This window comes from Orbicella faveolata, unplaced genomic scaffold (genome assembly GCF_042242905.1).
Source record: "Orbicella faveolata isolate gen_17 unplaced genomic scaffold, um_ofav_v1 contig_36, whole genome shotgun sequence".
NCBI lineage: Eukaryota > Metazoa > Cnidaria > Anthozoa > Scleractinia > Merulinidae > Orbicella > Orbicella faveolata.
The window spans coordinates 13,655,522-13,673,493 of record NW_028301565.1 but is presented as its reverse complement, the minus strand read 5'-3'; the positions used below and the strand labels follow the sequence as shown (position 1 = coordinate 13,673,493).

At 37.0% G+C, this 17,972-nt stretch overlaps 1 protein-coding gene across 5 annotated transcripts in view; it reads left to right on the top strand.

Annotated features, from left to right (window-relative positions):
- LOC110064184 (high affinity cAMP-specific and IBMX-insensitive 3',5'-cyclic phosphodiesterase 8A-like) overlaps positions 1-17,972 on the top strand; it is a 29,921-nt gene that overhangs the window by 6,966 nt on the left and 4,983 nt on the right. For 2 of the 5 annotated variants that reach the window (XM_089274533.1, XM_089274537.1), the window contains exons 4-23: positions 589-644; positions 1,310-1,369; positions 2,776-2,835; positions 3,823-3,877; positions 3,969-4,151; positions 4,791-4,889; positions 5,381-5,422; positions 5,684-5,772; positions 6,988-7,087; positions 10,238-10,280; positions 10,906-10,970; positions 11,508-11,579; positions 12,178-12,270; positions 12,715-12,781; positions 13,981-14,122; positions 14,505-14,598; positions 15,186-15,290; positions 16,399-16,616; positions 17,065-17,206; positions 17,749-17,928. In XM_089274533.1, the coding sequence (XP_089130659.1) occupies positions 589-644; positions 1,310-1,369; positions 2,776-2,835; positions 3,823-3,877; positions 3,969-4,151; positions 4,791-4,889; positions 5,381-5,422; positions 5,684-5,772; positions 6,988-7,087; positions 10,238-10,280; positions 10,906-10,970; positions 11,508-11,579; positions 12,178-12,270; positions 12,715-12,781; positions 13,981-14,122; positions 14,505-14,598; positions 15,186-15,290; positions 16,399-16,616; positions 17,065-17,206; positions 17,749-17,928 (1,965 nt within the window). The remainder of the gene's footprint in view (positions 1-588; positions 645-1,309; positions 1,370-2,775; positions 2,836-3,822; positions 3,878-3,968; positions 4,152-4,790; positions 4,890-5,380; positions 5,423-5,683; positions 5,773-6,987; positions 7,088-10,237; positions 10,281-10,905; positions 10,971-11,507; positions 11,580-12,177; positions 12,271-12,714; positions 12,782-13,980; positions 14,123-14,504; positions 14,599-15,185; positions 15,291-16,398; positions 16,617-17,064; positions 17,207-17,748; positions 17,929-17,972) is intronic. The other 3 variants (XM_089274535.1, XM_089274534.1, XM_089274536.1) reach the window with 3 other exon arrangements.

Genomic DNA, 17,972 nt, shown 5'->3' with positions numbered 1-17,972 from the left:
TTTCACACGAAGAAACATCTTGAAAAACATCACATTTTTGTGTTTCGCTGTGAAGGAAAAATTTTATTGACACTTTTTGGTGACCACATTTTTCCATCGGGTGACTGAAAAAAGAATTTCAGTTGCCAGTTGGCGCCTGCCTAAAAAAGTTAATCTCGGACCCTACTGTTGCATCTGCTTATGAATAGAAACTTGAGCAGCTAATTTTGTTGAAACATTTGAGCCCTTGTTATTTGTACGAACCACGATGCTTGTATGGTGAAGCAGCTGGAAAATTCTCCAATAGGACAAGTCTGCACACTGTTGTTTATTTCATTTACTATTTGTTTATTTTTTTGGGGGGTGGGGGGATGGGAGGCAGGGTGGGGTGAGTTGGTGGACAGGGCATCAAGGTCAAATTTCAGAGCAATGACTACAGTACTTCTCCAATCTATTTTGTGTAAGTTTTCATGTGCATTGCAGTTTTGAATCATTTTGATAATGCCATTGATCTTACAGGTTTGTGGTCAAGTTTTTTGCTTGCAGTTTCTGGAAGTAAGGAAAGATTCACATAACAGATTGTTGTTAACATACTTCTGTTGCCTTCAGGTGATATTTATTGACATGAGGGGAAATTCTGTAATCGATGGAGAAGCACTTTGCAGGTACCATCATCTTAAATGAATGTACATATTTTAAATATCATATTAGGTTGCTTTCTTTGTTTTCCAAATAGTTTAATTGGTTTTCATTCCCATCATATTTTTGCTCATTGGTATTTCATTGAGTAGGCTTTCTTGTGCCACCCTTGTTTTACAATGTTGAGAAGCTGTTGATGTTTATTTCATATGTAGAAATGCCCTGTACATTATAGTAAATGTTCAATTCTTTCCCTGTTCAAGAGATTATAAGACTTTACTATAAATATTCTAGTGGTTGCTGTTCTGTTTAGCATTTATCTATGCAAGAATCAACCATGGTGAGACACCTCACTGATGTCTGTAGAATTGTGTTGTGTTGGCATCTGTTCTTGGTTTTCGTGTGCTTTCATCACTGCCATGGCCCGTGTCATAATTTAACAAAAAAATTTCTAATTAGCTACTTATGTATTCATGGCCACAAATGTCAAAGTTGTCATTTGAATCTCTAGGGATTGGTAGCAACCCATCAATACAAAGTTTTAGGCAATAATTGGCCAGATTTAGGTTTAGTAGTAATTTGCTGTGCTGCACTTAACAGCTACATAACAGATTCCTCCCTCTCGCCCTGTCTTCCACGATGAAAGGTATAAACATATTAAAGTAATCAATTTATTCCACTTGGTTTTTAGAATAATAAGAGCAAAGGGCCCCAGAGAGAACTCTATAATAATTGCTGTTGTTAAAGGAAGGTAAGAAACTGAATAAAATTGGAATTAAATTAATGTTTTGGGTATTTTTGATTATTGTAAAATGCCCAGTCATCATCACATGAAGAGAAAAAAAGTACTAGGAACACAAGTTTATTGACAGTTATCCAAACTGTCAATTGATTTAGAAATCCATCGACAAATATCTTGTACAGCTAGTTGTTGCAATTGAGTTATAGAAACATGTTCAGAAGCTTGGGAGAATGAGAAATGCTGTGGGAAAAGGAGCTGGAGGCGTTTTTGTAGTGTTTTTGAACTACAACTTTTTCAAGTTCTACCGAACTTTCATAAGTGTTTAGAACTTTAACTCAATAGAAATGTGGAGAAAATGTTTTCTATTTCATTTATAGTGCCCTGTAAGAAAAGAAAGGAAACTCATATATTTTGGATTGTCAAAATTTCATTTCTTTTGACTGTGCCAAAATTTTGCCAAGAGCTCATGCTAGTGCTGTTCTCTATCAAGTTATAAAGTAATAAATACATGGCTTTTAGTCTGAGCTTTCTCATAGGGTGTTTCTGAAGTTGGATAGTGCAGTTGATTGGGTTCTGTTATATAGAAATGTCAAACAAACCTATGTCAAGCCACAATGCACCAGATAGTTTCATATTCATGTTGTCGTTTTTCCTGTGATCTTATGTATGGATTTTTTGTTGTATAATAAGCAGCTGCAAACAATTCACTGCAAATAGCATACAGTGTACAGTTTGTGATTAAAACAATAACAGGAGTTTGCAAAACAGAATGGTCTGATCTGGCTCATGAAAGAAAATCAGTTCCAGATTTTCCCATGAAGCATTTTTTCCGCAAGTTTTGTTATATAATCTCATTATTGCTTAAGATTTTGTTGTCCTAATCACGCACCAATCTGTACATTTTACTCTGATGGAAATCTTGTAACAATTGCTATCATTGTAGCAAGGTTTTTTACTCTTACCTGACTGGAGTTACTGTACTCTCTTGAATTATATGATTCCATGGGAGTTATAACAATGCACAATTAGTTCACGTAGAGTGTTTGTTTAGTCATTGACACATTTGCATGCCGACCTATTGGTGTGGCTGGTTGAATGAAAGCTGCTTAATATTCCTAGTATAATGTGTTGTGAGCTCTTATCCCTTCAGATAAGTGTTCTTAAAATTAATGTCTTACATGTATGTAGATTTTATTTTCATTCATGACTTTTCTTGGAGTTCATTTGGTTGTGTGTTTTTTTCCACAATAATTTTATAGATTGTGAATATGTCTGGTGTTTCCTTTTACTCATCTGCATAAAGAGCTTAAAAAAACATAAATTTTGTTAGTATTACTCTTGGAAAGCTGTTGCCTTGAAAGAAACTTTAACAAACAAAACTCTAATCACTAACTACCCTCTATTGCACTTTCTAGTAAAATGAAATCCCACTGTCTTCGCAAAATTTTCACATGTGGCATCTGGACGGATCGCAGGTCTGGTTTATAGTTGAGCTCACTTATGTGCGACTTTCAAATCAGACTCTCCTTTGCAAACAAGCTACATGTGCGAAAACAATCTACCATTGTGTATCCAATAAATCTATTTTATATTACAAAAAAAAGTCTAAGCTGAAGTCATAAAGAGAAATAACGCTAAATCAATTTTGTACCAGATCATCTCTCTTGATTGCGAAGGAAAGTTTTACCTCTGAAGGTAGCAATTAAGTCAGTCTCTTTTATTGCATTCTGTGGTTTTGTCAAGTCACTGATATGGGTTATAAAATTTTCAATTAACGATTAAGCAGCTTTCAAGCAAGTAGTCACACTAGTGGAATGACAATTCTTGTTGTTAGGCATGGTTAAATAATATTTGTTGAAATACTACATGTATTTATTTCCATTTCCAGTAAATTACTGGCTCCCTGATCTTGTTGAAGGCTGCCTAACCAACTTAATATTTATGACAAAATTGTGCATTCAATATTATTTTAAATAAATTGAGGCATGTATCAGGAATTTTTTGGCAGTTTTCACCGACATAATTTTATGGGTACCCACCACATTGGTAGCTCAAGATTTAAGTGATCAAGCTTACTAATAATGATTGTAGACACAAATGAAAAATGTGAGTAACTGAAAGACATTCTTTCTTTTTTTTCTACTCAACTTTTTCAGTAAGCCTTTAATGGTCATTTGGGATTTTACTTGAAAAAATTCTTTATTAGTGACATAGGTGTACAGATATCTGTTTAGTGTTGTTCTGGTTTGAATTTCTGTGCACAAGTAAAGCCAGTCAGAGATAGGAATCACTGGATCTATGTCGACAGTGTAGATGTTTTGGGCAAACAGAAAGATACAAGATTGTCATGAGTGCAAAGCTAGATTGGTACCTCTTCAAGCTGGTTATGTTCATCATATTTATGTGGAGGTCAAGTAGACAAGTTGACATGGTGTTTTCTGGGTTGTTTTTGTGTTTTTTAGCCCACGTAGTGACGAACCCTTGATGCTTCCTCTGTTGAAGGCGGGATTTGACAAGGTAAGATTGCACACTCCCTTCACAAAAACAGCAAAGCAGTTGGAACATTTATGGAATTTCGTTAACAACTTTACTGTTAACTTTTCCCCAGCGTTTTGTGGAGAACGCCAATGTTGGGGCCTGTCATAATGAGCTGTTAATGTTGGAACATGGAGAAGTCCAGTCGATGTTGAAACTTCGGGCAACTAGCTGTCTTTTCAGTGCAATTGAGAACTGTCAGGATGCTGTGGAGATTACCAGCCTGGACCATGATAAGTCTGAATTACAGGTAGAGGTACAAACAAACAATCATGATTTTAAAATCATTCATTTAGATGTCATTTGCTGATCAATGTAAACTGCATTAGTTGTATAAAGCTCAGTCATGAGGCTGAGCAGAGGTTGATACTAGTAATAGCCTACTTGGTGTATCAAATGTGAAATTGTACTCATGTCATTGATTTAAAGAAGCTCTGACACACCCAAATCACTTTTATGGAAAAATAATTAAACAAATCTTCAAATAGGTAGAAATCTGGGAATAACAGTTTAGCACGATAGGAAAAAACGTAGGGGAAAAACAGTGATTAATGATAGGGGAGGACTAACGAGGATTATAAGTCACCCTCCCCCCCACCCTTACTGAACTTAATATGTTCAATAATATGCCATATACAAATGTATGAAGTCCTTCTTGGGAGATTATTATTTCCTACTTACACATTGATTAAGTACTGTCTCTGGTAGTGGGAATGGTCATGGTGTTTTGGAGCAAATATTGGTTTCGAAGATATATGACAAGTATTGGTTTAACCTAAATCAAGACTTTATTTATCCACAGTAAAAATTAAAGCTATAAGCTTATGGGGTCATGCACTAAAATAAAAGAAAGTCAAAACATCAGTTTTAAGATGGGTTTTGTGTTGCACTTCAGTATGTTAACCCTGCATTTGAGAAAATGACTGGTTACTGGAGGTCAGAAGTTGTTGGACATCCTCAGACCTTAGGGATGAATAGTGAACATGAAAAACCTGTAAGTAATGAAACTTAAAACTTGTTATCCACCTAGTGAACTATTTCTTTTTCCAATGCATTTTCCAACAGTAACATTGTGACTGCTATAAGTGGGCCAATGAAGGCCTAAAACTACACCACCTTGCAGAGAGGAAATAGTACTTGATGCAATTGAGGACTTTTTCTATGTTTACGTGGCCTTGACTAAACATGAGGGGGGTTGAGAGAATTTAAGACAGTTAATATGCAAACCTAAGATGTTCCTATGTTCATTGTGCCAGTCAGTGATCCCTTTGGTTTTGGTTTTACAACACTTACTCTAAAACAACTCTACAAGGTATCAATATTCATCTATCAGGTCTTTTGTAGAAACAGTAATGTTCATTGACTAATTTTTTTTTTATTAAAGGTTGCCATTAATCCACTTTCAAATGGCCAGGCCCAGAGCTCTAACTGAGGGTTGATCACAAACCTCAACATATCTTGATTGCATAATTTTTTCTGTTATAGGAATCATATGAATCAATACAAGCACTACTGAAGAAAGGGAAGGTAAGCTGTTGTGATCCTAAGTGTTTAAGAAGTTACTGCAGAAAGTTGCTTCAGTGAAATCAATTACCATAAAATAAACTGTTTTTCATCTATTGCTGGAGGGAAAACTTCACACTGTGGGACAGATGATTTATGATCTCATTTTTTCAAACTACAGACAGCAGCTATTGGTACATTAGACACTTTTTCCCAGTATCTTTTGTGTATTAGGGTGATACAATTTCTTTTGACAGCTAGATCTTGTTTTTGTGTCTGTTTCAGCCGTGGGATGGCAAAGCTTTTGCAAAAAAGAAAAATGGGGAGAGCTTCTTACAAAGTGTGCACATTATTCCAGTTATTGGAAAAGGAGGGTAAGGACAAAATTTATGCAGTTATCTACATAACAGCACTGATTCTCTGGGCTTACTCAATCTGGTACCAAGTTAAACACCTTTCTCATGAAAATATCAAATCATCAAATAAGAACTTAACATTTATTACAGAAAACTTGCTAACTATTGATAAAAGGAGGAATTGACTATCAACCAATAGATTGGTCATTATAATAATAATAATAATAATAATAATAATAATAATAATAATAATAGTAATACAAAACTGTTTGCAATAACAATTGTGTTCAAATTGTTAAGAAAACGAGGCAAAACGTAGTTTGCAGAAATGGATAAATTGAGAAAACCTGAGAATTGGAATGACTTTTAGTAATAATAATAATAATAATAATAGTAATAATAATAGTAATAATAACAAAAAAAAATAATAATATTAATATTAATGATGTTAATATTGATATTAATATTAATAATAAATAGTCTTTATGGAGGAAGCTCCCTTCAGACTCATAGGCCATTTTCAGTATATTAAAATTCTAACTTTGCTATTGGCGAGGCTTGGGTAAACAAACAAAAGAAATCAATTATTCATCCCTCATCCTCAATGCTATTTCTTTTATTTTATTTCCCCAAGCCTGAGAGCCAAGGTAGAATTTTAATACATTGAAAATGGCCTCTTGGTAGACTTGTTGGCTAACAGTCGTTGACCTATGAAAAAATATCTTGTCATGGCTTTATCCAAGATTCAAGTGCGACATTTGCACTGTTATTTACATTCATACATACATACACACATACATACATACATACATACATACATACTTTATTGGTTCATCACCACAGGGCTTTTTAGAGTCAATGTTGGGTTATAAAATTTAAATAACACAGAAAGCTAAACACATGACAATGATAATGTCAAAAGAAGACAAAGGTTGAATAAAATTAAATAAAACGGTCATTAAGAAACTTTCGCCTGAGTAGGCGCTTGAAATCTGTTATGGATGGGCTAAGTTTGAGTGCAGGCTGCAACTCATTCCACAGAGAGGTCGCTCTATATTAAAAGGTCTTTTGGCCACTAACAGTGCGGAAGAGTGGTATGTTCAAGAGTTGAGAGTTCCTGGTACCGGTAGTCCTTATTTAAGCAGTGACCTGGCACACTACAGAGATCTGTCCTGACTGTCAACCTAACTGTTGATCAATAGCATTCTTCCACTAATTTCTTTTGACTTGTAGGAAAGTTGCACACCATGTGACAATCAAAAGAGAACTTACTCAAAACAACCCACTTAATCAAGTCAATATGAACATGGAGCTTAACATGCACATGGAATCAGTAAGTGTAACTTATTACTCTCATCTGTGCTTAGGAAGCAAGGTCAGGCAGTTTTAGGCAATTCTGGTCAATGCTATGTGGCCCTTAAATTAAATGCATAAAACCTAAGTGATTGGAAAGTGTAGAATAACAATGTTGTCTTTAGTCATTACTTCCTACATACTTCAGTGTGCTAAGTGGTCCAACACTAACACATATCAGTAGAACACTAACATCAGACCTGCACTTGTAAGGGTTGTATTTCTTCCAGCCACTTTGTACATCACTTCCATTATAAATGTTTCATATAATTACCTTGAAATTACAGTCAGCCAAGAATAAAGCATAGCTTAGCAGCTTTTTACTTACCCCACAATTAAGGTATTAAGAGCAGATTTCTCTAACGGTCACCTATACCTATGCAGGATAGAAAAATTGGATTTTCTGAAACTTTGTCAGGAAGAAGGTTTTTACTAACTTATTTCAAAACTGTACCTTAAAGGTTGTTTGGATTTTTATTTCTTGTGGAGATGGTCTTATGTATTTTGTCCTGAAAAGAGGACCACTTGACCCCACACTTTTTGTGAGTGCTAACAAGCCAAAATAATAAGCATTACTGGAAAAGCTAACCCATAGTACTAAAATATCATCTTTGAGTAGTTATTTAACGTTGTCAGATCAGCATGAAATTTAAACCTGAATTTTCAGCAAATTTTCAAAATTATATGCTTTGATGATGTTGTGTCACGTCAAAATTTAGGTCAATTTCGTGAACCAGAAAGTCAATCTGGTACATGGATTTACCTGTCCAAACTATTTTTTTTTATCAAAATTAAGATAAGAATTCACTCCAAGTGTTTCATCAACTGTGTATTCCTCTAGTTTTCTCAAAGATTACTCTCAATGCTGATTTAGTATCGGATATTTTGTTGCGTGTGTTGTCTGTAGTCACCGACCGCTAAATGTATGATTTTTTATTCAAAATAAACATCTGCTGAAAAGGCTCGTTTGCAGCCTGATACGTATTTTCAATTACAGTAACTGATCTTAGAGACCTAAAAATTATTTTAGTGGAGATAAGACCCACAGGCAAACATTTCTGGATCAATGCTGGACATAGTGATTGTGGCGTGAAAGGTAAAAATGTCAGGTGATTAGCTTAAGTGCCTAGTCTTCGAGACGCTCTCAAGTTTTTGGTTTTATTTACCCATGCTAGATTTGTGATAAAAAACTTAGCTTAAGGGCCCATTAACTGATCTTTTTGAGCTGTTGCTAAGGAAAATTGAGTCTCATTTAACCTCATCATTTTTAGTTAGTTATAGTTATTTCATGTGTTTTAACTTTTTCATGATCAGTAACACTAGTTGTGATGTCATCAGGGCACGCCCATGGTCATGTGACTAATACAGAAAAAATGCAAAGGCTCCCAGGATGTAATGAAAAACTGTGTTTCCTTTAGCATTTTAAGAAACACTACCAGTGCACTTTGGTGAGATCAAACAAAGCCACACAGAGTTAAGTGAATTTGCAAGTTTTTGAGTTGTTATTATTTTCCTTGCTCAGGCTGACATAAGTGATCGGAAGTGAAATTTCAGCTCCTTAGCAACATGAGTGAGCATGCGCATGAATTGGTTAATGGGCCCTTAAGGGATACTTTTAACCAGAAAATTAGTTTGGGCGGGTAAATCCATGTACCAGATTGACTTTCTGGTCCACGAAATTGACCTAAATTTTGATGTGACGCAACATCATGAAAGCGTATAATTTTGAAAATTTGCTGAAAATCCAGGTTTAAATTTCATGCTGATCTGACAATGTTAAATAACTGCTAAAAGATGATCTTTTCAGGGCTTGAAATTAACTTTTTCGTTCAGGAGCCAGCTGGCGACTAACGGAAAAATTTTGGTCGCCAGGTCATAAAATTTGGTTGCCAACTTATTTTATAAATAACTTACCCAAGTACATGATTTTATATGTTACTTTGCATGCAAGAAAAGTCACAACTGAAGAGTGAAAACAATTAGAAACAACACAAGTAACACTTAGTTATAAAGCCACCGTTGTTCTCAGGTGATATGTCTCTGGTCCAAAGGTGATGGTTGTCTCCATAGTCATTTTAAATGAAGCGAAGCATAAAACGTTTTAAGTCCGTGGTTTTCATTGTGAGACAAACATGGGTCCTTGTGTATTTTCCCTTTGCTACTTCTTCGAAATGCCGTTCTTTATTTTTGACTTGCTTTCCTCAGAGGATTCAAAGTTTGGATTAACCTTCTGGCTGAATCTTCATTCCCCGCACGTAAAAACTCACGTAATTCCTTCGACTGATCGTTATCTGCCGCCATTTTCACGGCAAATGAAAAGCACATGGTGTTGAAGTGCGCCTGCGATCCCAGTTTCGGAGGAAGCCACTGAAACAATATGATGCGGTGTGAACGCAGTATTGACGTGTCAAAATACATTCAATTTTTTCGATTATCTTGTAACATTCAGAAATTATTTTACTGGGGACAGAAAGGTGAGTTGTATACTAGCTACCATATCCGATTGATTTCCTAATATAAAGATTTAAAAATAAAAGTGGTGTCATGGTTTTCTTTAGTTATCAGACAAAACACGAATCGCCAGCTGGTGACCAGTTCTGAAAATTTAGTCGCCAGTGCTCAATTTTTGATTGCATTGGCAACCAGTGAGTCGCAATTTCAAGCCCTGATTTTAGCTCTTCCAGTCACGATTATTTTTTTGGCTTGTTAGCGCTTACAAAAAGTATAATTTTCGGGTCAAGTTTTGCTCTTTTCAGGGCAAAATATGTAAGGCCGTCTCCACTAGAAAATAAAAATCCAAACAACCTCAAAGGTAGAGGTTTGAAATAAGTTAGTAAAAACCTTCTTCCTAACAAAGTTTCAGAAAATCGAATTTTCCTATCCTGCATAGGTATAGGTGACCATTAGAGCAAGCTGCTCTTAATTATTCACCATTATACACTATCACCCTTGCTGGTGTTCAGACTGCATTTCAGACCATGTGATGTAATTCTGGAGATGAATTTTCAAATTTGGTTATGTTCGCATGTATATGAATGCGCAGTTTTCACCAGATAAAGCAGTTGGTTTTGTACAAATGTTGTATGATATAAATTAGGTCATGATTTATATGCCTATTTGTTTCTTTCAGCCGACCACAGCCAGTGGAGTAACAGAACAAGTTCAAATAAATGGTATGTGGTAATGCTAGGCTTAAAAATTGTGTTTCTCCATACCCTGGGTAAAAAGACTATTGCCTTTGCTTGCTCATTTGTTGGCATTGAAGTGTTAACACATTCTGATGTATATCCTGAAAATGAAATGTTTGGTTCAAAATTCCCTGGCCAGGGTTATTACATTGTGTTCTAGGGCAAGATACTTTACTGTCCACCCAGGTTGGGGGTGGGGGGGGGGGGGGGGGGGGGGAGTGAGTGACCTTGTGGTGTGGGCATAGAAATACTCCAAGTCATTTAGTGCTACAAATGTTGGGATAAGCTCTGGCTGTATGTGCCACTGGACCCATGCAGACTTTACCTACGTTGCCTCTTACATGTGAGTGGGTGAGGTACAGACATCTTAGGCAAACTTCCCTGTGGTGGGGGAATAGAAATACTCCAAGCCATTTAGTGCTACAGATGCTGGGATAAGCTCTGGCTGTATGTGCCACTGGACCCACGCAGACTTAACCTATGTTGCTTCCTAAGTAGCTGAGGTACTGATGTCTTAGGCAAACTTCACTGGGCTCAGGTTAAATTCTTAATAGCTTTTAGGTCAGCCAATTCAACTCCACTTCTAACAAAATGCAAATGTACTCTTCAGGAGGTATACTTACTAGACGACAATCTACAACAACAACAACCAAAATAGAGGCACCCATTACAAAAGTAAGTGGCATTTTGCTCATTTTTCCAGCAGTTTTATTTTTGATCAGCAATTTAATTCTTGCGACATCACAAATTAGTGACTTGAAGCTTGAATGGTTTTAACGGATTATACAGTCAAATCCTTTGAATTAATTTAGACACAGGATCTTAGGAAGTGTCTGTATATATTTAACAGGGTGTCTGTAGTAAGCAGGGTATCACATCAGGATTACATGCTTTGTTATAGAACAAATAAGTAAATAGAACTTCACCTGTAGAAAAGCAATCTCATTTATCTGGCCTTAAATATGTCTTGTTTGTGAAACCAAGGCCATAAGAACATTAGATGTACTCATCTAACAATGTTTATATCCCAGCTGGAGTCAAACGTCGAGTACTGTAGGGTAAAGTGGGAAAAAACAAATTTTTGAGTAGACTATGTCGCTGATTGATCAATGCTATCCTCATTACTTGACAGGTTCCTTATCAGTTAGGCATGGTTTTAGCCTGTGAAAGTCACTACGGATGTGATAATAACTGATTTTATTTGTTTTTCAGGTCATAAACATGCTGTCAGCAGCTCAAGAAAATAGTCCGATGTCTGTAGTGCAGGCATTAGATAGAGTGCTAGTAAGAATCATATTCCTTACTTATTGTATACATTTCTTGTAATGTTGGTTCAGGGAATTAAGTGTTATATAAGGATGTAACTGGGAGGGGGAAACTCCCGCTAATGGCCTATATGGAGGCTCCGCCCAAAAGGGTTACCTTTATCAGGCTTCAGGTATATCGAAGGGTAGGGATTTCACAAGTTGTGGTATATGTAAGGGTAGGGAAATCCGAGTATCTTGACTCCTACCACAACCTGAACTGAACAAATAATTCTTATTTTTTGGTTAACATCTTTTCTGGTAATGCTTAATGTTCTCCCATAATATTGTTCCTAACTTCATTCCAAGGGTTTAGAACAGGGATGCAGTATTCTAAAGTAGGTATGTGAAAGAGGTAACTTTTTCAATAAAGGGTGTATGAAAAGGGTAGCTTTTCTGTCAAGATGGTACAAAAAAGGGTATGGGGTTGAACCTTGGGGCAGAGCCTCCCCTAAAACTTTCCAGAGAAGCTTCCTCCTCCTCCTCCCCCCCTGCCGGGGGGAGAAGTCACCTGACTGCTGGAGCTAGTGCAGTTTGTGTTTTTGCCAGAAGAGTAACCAGTGATTTTATTTTCTCAGGAAATATTACGGACAGCTGAATTATATTCACCATTCACCACAACAGAGGAAGACCCAATGAATAATGAACTTGTGGGAGGTCTCATGAGCAATGTAAGTGTACTTTATTGTAATGATCAAATCTTCCTTTTGCATGATAAGCGACTGCACACACACCCCTCCCTCCCCCCCCCCCCCCCCCCCCATAAGGACTGCCTTAAAACTCGTCAGTAAATGATCTTTGAGATGAGTTTAAGATGATTTATGAGGGTAGGGAAAGATGTAATTCTGGTGTCCCACTACTTGTGATTAGGTATGTCTTGCAGGAACATGATTTCAAGGGAACTAAGCAATTTGAAATTAATTATTACTATGTATACTAGAATCTATCTATTATCTCAAACTTAGGAAAACAACAACAAAAAACTGTTTGGGAAAGCAGGCAAGAGGAAATAAGAAAGCCAGATTTTGGTTTTGGGAATTCTGTTCCATCTTGTAATTCAGTACCAATTTCAACTGAATTAAATAATGATCCACTGTTATTTGTTTTTTTTTCAGGGCCGAAGGAGACCATCCTGTGACGTACCTAAACCAAGTATGAACTTATTCTACACATTTGGCCGAGGTCCGAGGCTAATGCTTACACTCTTTTCTAACTTTCATAATAACTGTTCTTAATAATTTAATGGTTTAATAATGAGTTATTTAATCATGTTAATAGCTTCCTCCACTTTAAACAAGCTTAATTACTGACACGTGATTCTCAACAGAATTTTTGAGTGGAAATTAACATGCGCTGACATTGTAAACCCTTTCCCTACTGTTCCTGGGGTGTGTTTCCCTGATTGCCTACTGTCACTAATAAAATTAATGTGTGGACAAAATAAATAGTTGTAGTAAGCACACTCAAACCATGAGCACCTGATATTATTTGTGCATTTTTTGGTGACTAACGAATGAAGGCTCTTGATGTAAGGTAAAAGATAAGCAATTATCACAGTGTAAAACAGTAAATACATTTGTTGATATGAAGATCCTCATTCTATAGTCACCCAAAAATGCACGAAAAGATGTCAAGTGTTCATGGTTCAAGTATACTCATGCTAAAGATGAAGGATTTGAGATCTTTGTAAAGGATGTTTTGACCAGTATGCCAAAATGCAGTAAATTCTCAGGAAAAAGAAAATGGAAGAAATTAAATGCCACTTGGGACATTCTTTATCTTTTATCTAAGGAATAGTGTAGTATACGTAGCATTGTTTATTTACATTTTAGATGTTAGGACGTGAATTGATTGTTTAAAATGTAACGAACTTTGAAAGAACGTAAATGTAAATTGTTATTTTTTCCTGGTCAGAGATCTCACGCACTCAGTAATTTTGATTTTGATCCTGAGGTACTAACGGGATGACACATTGCATAAGACCCTTTGCAGCTGGTGATCGCATGATGTACTTCAGACAAAAAACATTTTATAACATGAGCTGAAAATTATTGAGTACCAGAAAAGAGCGTGTTCAAAGACCATGGTTAAATAACCAAGAAATGTTCTTTAAAACATGAAATTTAAAGAAAGAATGAAAGGAAGGTCACTTGACCCTCTGCTGCACAAGGCCGCTTGTGTGGTCATTTCTGGACTGGGCTACTACCTCTCGAGGAACACCGTTAGCTCTTAAAGCATTGTACGTCAAGCCCCTTAATGCCGTAGAAAACATTGAAGGTAACGTTTGCAGTGAGGTGCCAGGGAGAGGTTCAAGTACTGGAGATATTACAGTTGTAATCTGTCTACATCTTACGCAGTCTGCATCTTTGTTGTCTTGACAGGCCATAAGGAATCCACCCAAAGCAATGTACGGACTCCGATCTCACACCTGCAGGAGGCACCCCCAGAAGTTATCGCTGCTATGGTTGACGAGGCAGACTGGGACTTTGATATTCTCAAGTTGGAAAAAGCCTCCAATCACAGGTGGGTTTCACTGTAGACTGACTGGATAAGAAAAGGCAACTGTACGGCCTCTTACGGCCTCTTTCACTGTAGACTGACTGGATAAGAAAAGGCAACTGTACGGCCTCTTACCCTGTACCATGGTTATAACAGGTTAGAGGCTTGATTGCCACCCATCACACTTTAAAGTGAGAACAGTTACTTCCTGGTCAGACTAATGTCATTATTTTGTTTTCTGATATCTACTTACGGTAATTCACATAGTTTGTGTACGTCATTTTGGTTTCGTTTGATTAACACCAGATGCAACTTATGTATACCTGGTTAGATCTGGAATTCACACATAAGCCACTTCAGCCCCCCATAATGTAACAGTACCTTCTGTTTCTTTACACCGTTTTAGGCCCTTGTACTTTTTGGGAACAAAGATACTCAACAGGTTCAGGGCCTGTGAAGCGCTCAACATTTCAGAGGATGTTCTTAAAAACTGGTTACAAGTAAGTCTGCATGTCGTTCTATGGTTATATATAGTAACAACCTGGGCTTATACTCTTCACTTCACAGTTTCACGTCCGACATGCTAATCTATGCTTGTTAAGGTTGTATGGTTTTTTTTTTTCTCACAAAGAACGCAGTAAAGAAAGATTTTTTTAAAAGTTACTATTCCATCTTTCCAGGGGTTTCATTAAGGGTTAGTCACCGGGCAAACTGACTGGCTGTGAGGATGATTTGCCCGCCTTGTTTGACCATCTAGAGAGAAGTTTTTCTTATAAACAAGCTCAGTACAGAATGTTTTGCCCGCCTGTGAAAACCAGTTGTCCTCCTGCTGAAAACGTTGAGGTCTTTTTTCGCTGTCCCCGTTTGACACTTCCTTAGCGGTGTACAACATTACAAATGAGAGCCCCGATCTTTCATTTTTCTTTAAACTTCACTCGGTTTTAACTTACAGTGTTTTCTTTTCTGATGACAGTGCATTCTCAAGAGCTATAGATTTTATCATGGAGTTCCTCTGTGCGGAAACAGGACACACCCATAATTAATTCAACCAGTCTTCTAATGTCTCTTAATTTTGGTCTTGTTTCAGTTAATAGAATTAAATTATCACTCAAAGAACGCTTATCACAACTCCACGCACGCGGCAGATGTGCTTCACGCTACAGCTGTGTTCTTGGCCAAAGAAAGAGTCAAGGTAGGTTTTGTATAGGTTATCATACGGTTTCGAGTTCAATTTGGAATTAATTTGCACGAGTGAGTTTTTCAAAAAGCTGAAATTGCACGAGCCGCTTCGAGAAAAACCGTATGATTACTTATTAATAATATAAACATAAAAAAATTCGCGCGGAGGAAGTGCCGGAAGATCTTTCTTGAAGCCATTTTTTCTCATTTGAGAAAAAATTTTTCAAAGTTTCAGCACAAAATTTTCGTCATCATTTTACGTGATACCATTTTCTTAGAAAAGTTCCTATTGTCTTTCAGTCAATCGTAATCCAGAATTTTGATGTGTAATTTACACTGTTGTTACACTTTTTGCACTGATGTTACACTTGAACTGCACTGCTCTTAGCCAATCAGAATCGAGTGATTTTTTCATGTGTATTATTAGCTACAGAACAGCGTACTTTTCCATGTTTACATAGCCTCATCTAAACACAAGGGGGACTCGGAGAATTCGAGACAGTTATGTGCGTCTCGGGTTTGCATAAGTTTGGAGAATTTTCCCAACTACCAAGTGTTTAGATGAGACTATGTAGACATGGAAAATGTACTCTATTACATTAATAAAATATTTCCCAAAAATATACGCGAATCTAAAACGTCACAACCATGTTTACATACTCTCATCCAAACACACCTACATCGACCAGTGAGCGCGCGCGTAGTTTCTGACGTATTTTATAGACCATTCCACGGTTTCTGCCGCCATCTTGGCTGGGGGACGAACACGGTAAAAATTCCAGTAAATAAAAAAATTGTTAGGGAAACGCAGGAAGTTCGATTCCTAATAACATGAGGTTGATTAACAATCTACATTTTTTTTAGTATCAAAGTGAAGATAAACAGCAGAAGATTTTATTGATCAATTATGAAGCACACATCTGTGCATTGTTGGACATAAGGTTCTCTACATTTCCCAAACATTTACTTTAATTTTTAACGTGCAGCGGTAGACTGGGCAAGGATTTCGTTTCTGGCGGTTAGGAGCAGGTTTTAGGAGGAAATCTGCGAGTCGGTTTAACGTTGAACGCTACTCGTGATGCTTTGTAACAAGTGTATTTTGGTGTTTCTTTATCGCTTAGGCTGTCCTTGAGCCCCTGGATGAAATAGCCTCGTTAATAGCAGCTGTTGTACACGACGTAGACCATCCTGGGTACACGAACTCGTTTCTTTGTAACGCAGGCAATGAGCTTGCCATTCTCTACAACGACATTGCAGTTCTGGAGAGTCATCACGCTGCACTGGCCTTCAAACTTACCGCACGTGATGAAAGGTCCAACATCTTCAAAGGACTTGATATGTGAGTTTATGACGAGTCGTCTTTTACGGTACACAAAATTACCTGTAAATTAATTTTAAAAATCCAACTCAAAAATAGTATATCAACAAGGTAAAAACAACAAAGAGTAGATAACAAACCAAGGAGGAACCAGTATTATTAAAACTTGGAAGGACTGGGACGGACTGCAAAACACTTAGTGCCAACCGCGGGAGAAAGTGCGAGGAAAAGCGCGGCAAAAGCGCGGCAAAAGCGCGCGTCTACCAGTCGAGTCACAACCTGATTGGTTGGGAAAGCAACATCTTTGCACTGATTGGTAGGAACATGAGTTCATTGTAGGAGTGAGTTTGGACTAGTAATCTCTCTGTTAAGGAGATTGATAAAGGCAAAATTGTAGTGAAAGCAGTTCTTCGCCCTCGCTTCACTCGTTTCTGAACCAAACGTTAAAATACGTTGATTTATTTGGCAGGGATGAGTTTCGTACGATTCGTCAAGCGATCATCGACATGGTGATGGCAACAGAAATGACGAGACACTTTGAGCATCTTTCAAAGTTCGTCAACTCTATCAATAAACGGCGCTCTTCAAGTATGGACGAGGTCCACTCAGTGGTAAGAGTTTTCAACTGCTTCTATATGTTTGGGTTCTTTTTAAAGTATTTAAAAAGGCACGATATTCAAGTACTATTTTGCAAAATATGTAAAACAAGCAATATCACTTGAAAGTACTTACTGTTCAGTGCCTTTTATTTGAATTTTTCAATTTTCATAAGATTGTTCACGGTCCTTTATTTTCTGATATTTTTCTTCCATTATTGAACGCGCGGTCTTTTTTGTGGAATAATAAGAAACTGAAAGTAAGAAACGTAAAGCATATAAACTGTAGAAATCTGAACGCCGTTACATACTGTTTTATAGCTTTCAGGTGAGTAGTCACTAGGGTTTAGTTCGTGGACATTAAATAGTGCTTTTCGGCTCACAAATGAATGATGACACGCAGAGGTTTTGTCTGAAAACGTGAAACTAGGACCTGTGTAGGTGACGTGGGTTAAACTCTGAAAGACAAGGGGTTAACTACAGATAATTATTCACTAAGTATAGTTTATATTTGTCCCAACACCCAGTAGTGATACTTTTAATATTAATTTTAACAGCATAGTGGACGTGGTACACCAGATTCCACGGCGTCTTCGGCTGTAGCCCTTAACACACCAGAAAACCGTACGCTGATTAAAAGGATGTTAATCAAATGTGCAGATATCGCCAATCCCGCACGGCCACGGTATCTGTGTAAGGAGTGGGCCTACAGGATAGCAGACGAGTACTTTTCACAGGTATGTTACTTAAGTGAGAACTGGATCATTGGATAATACAATTC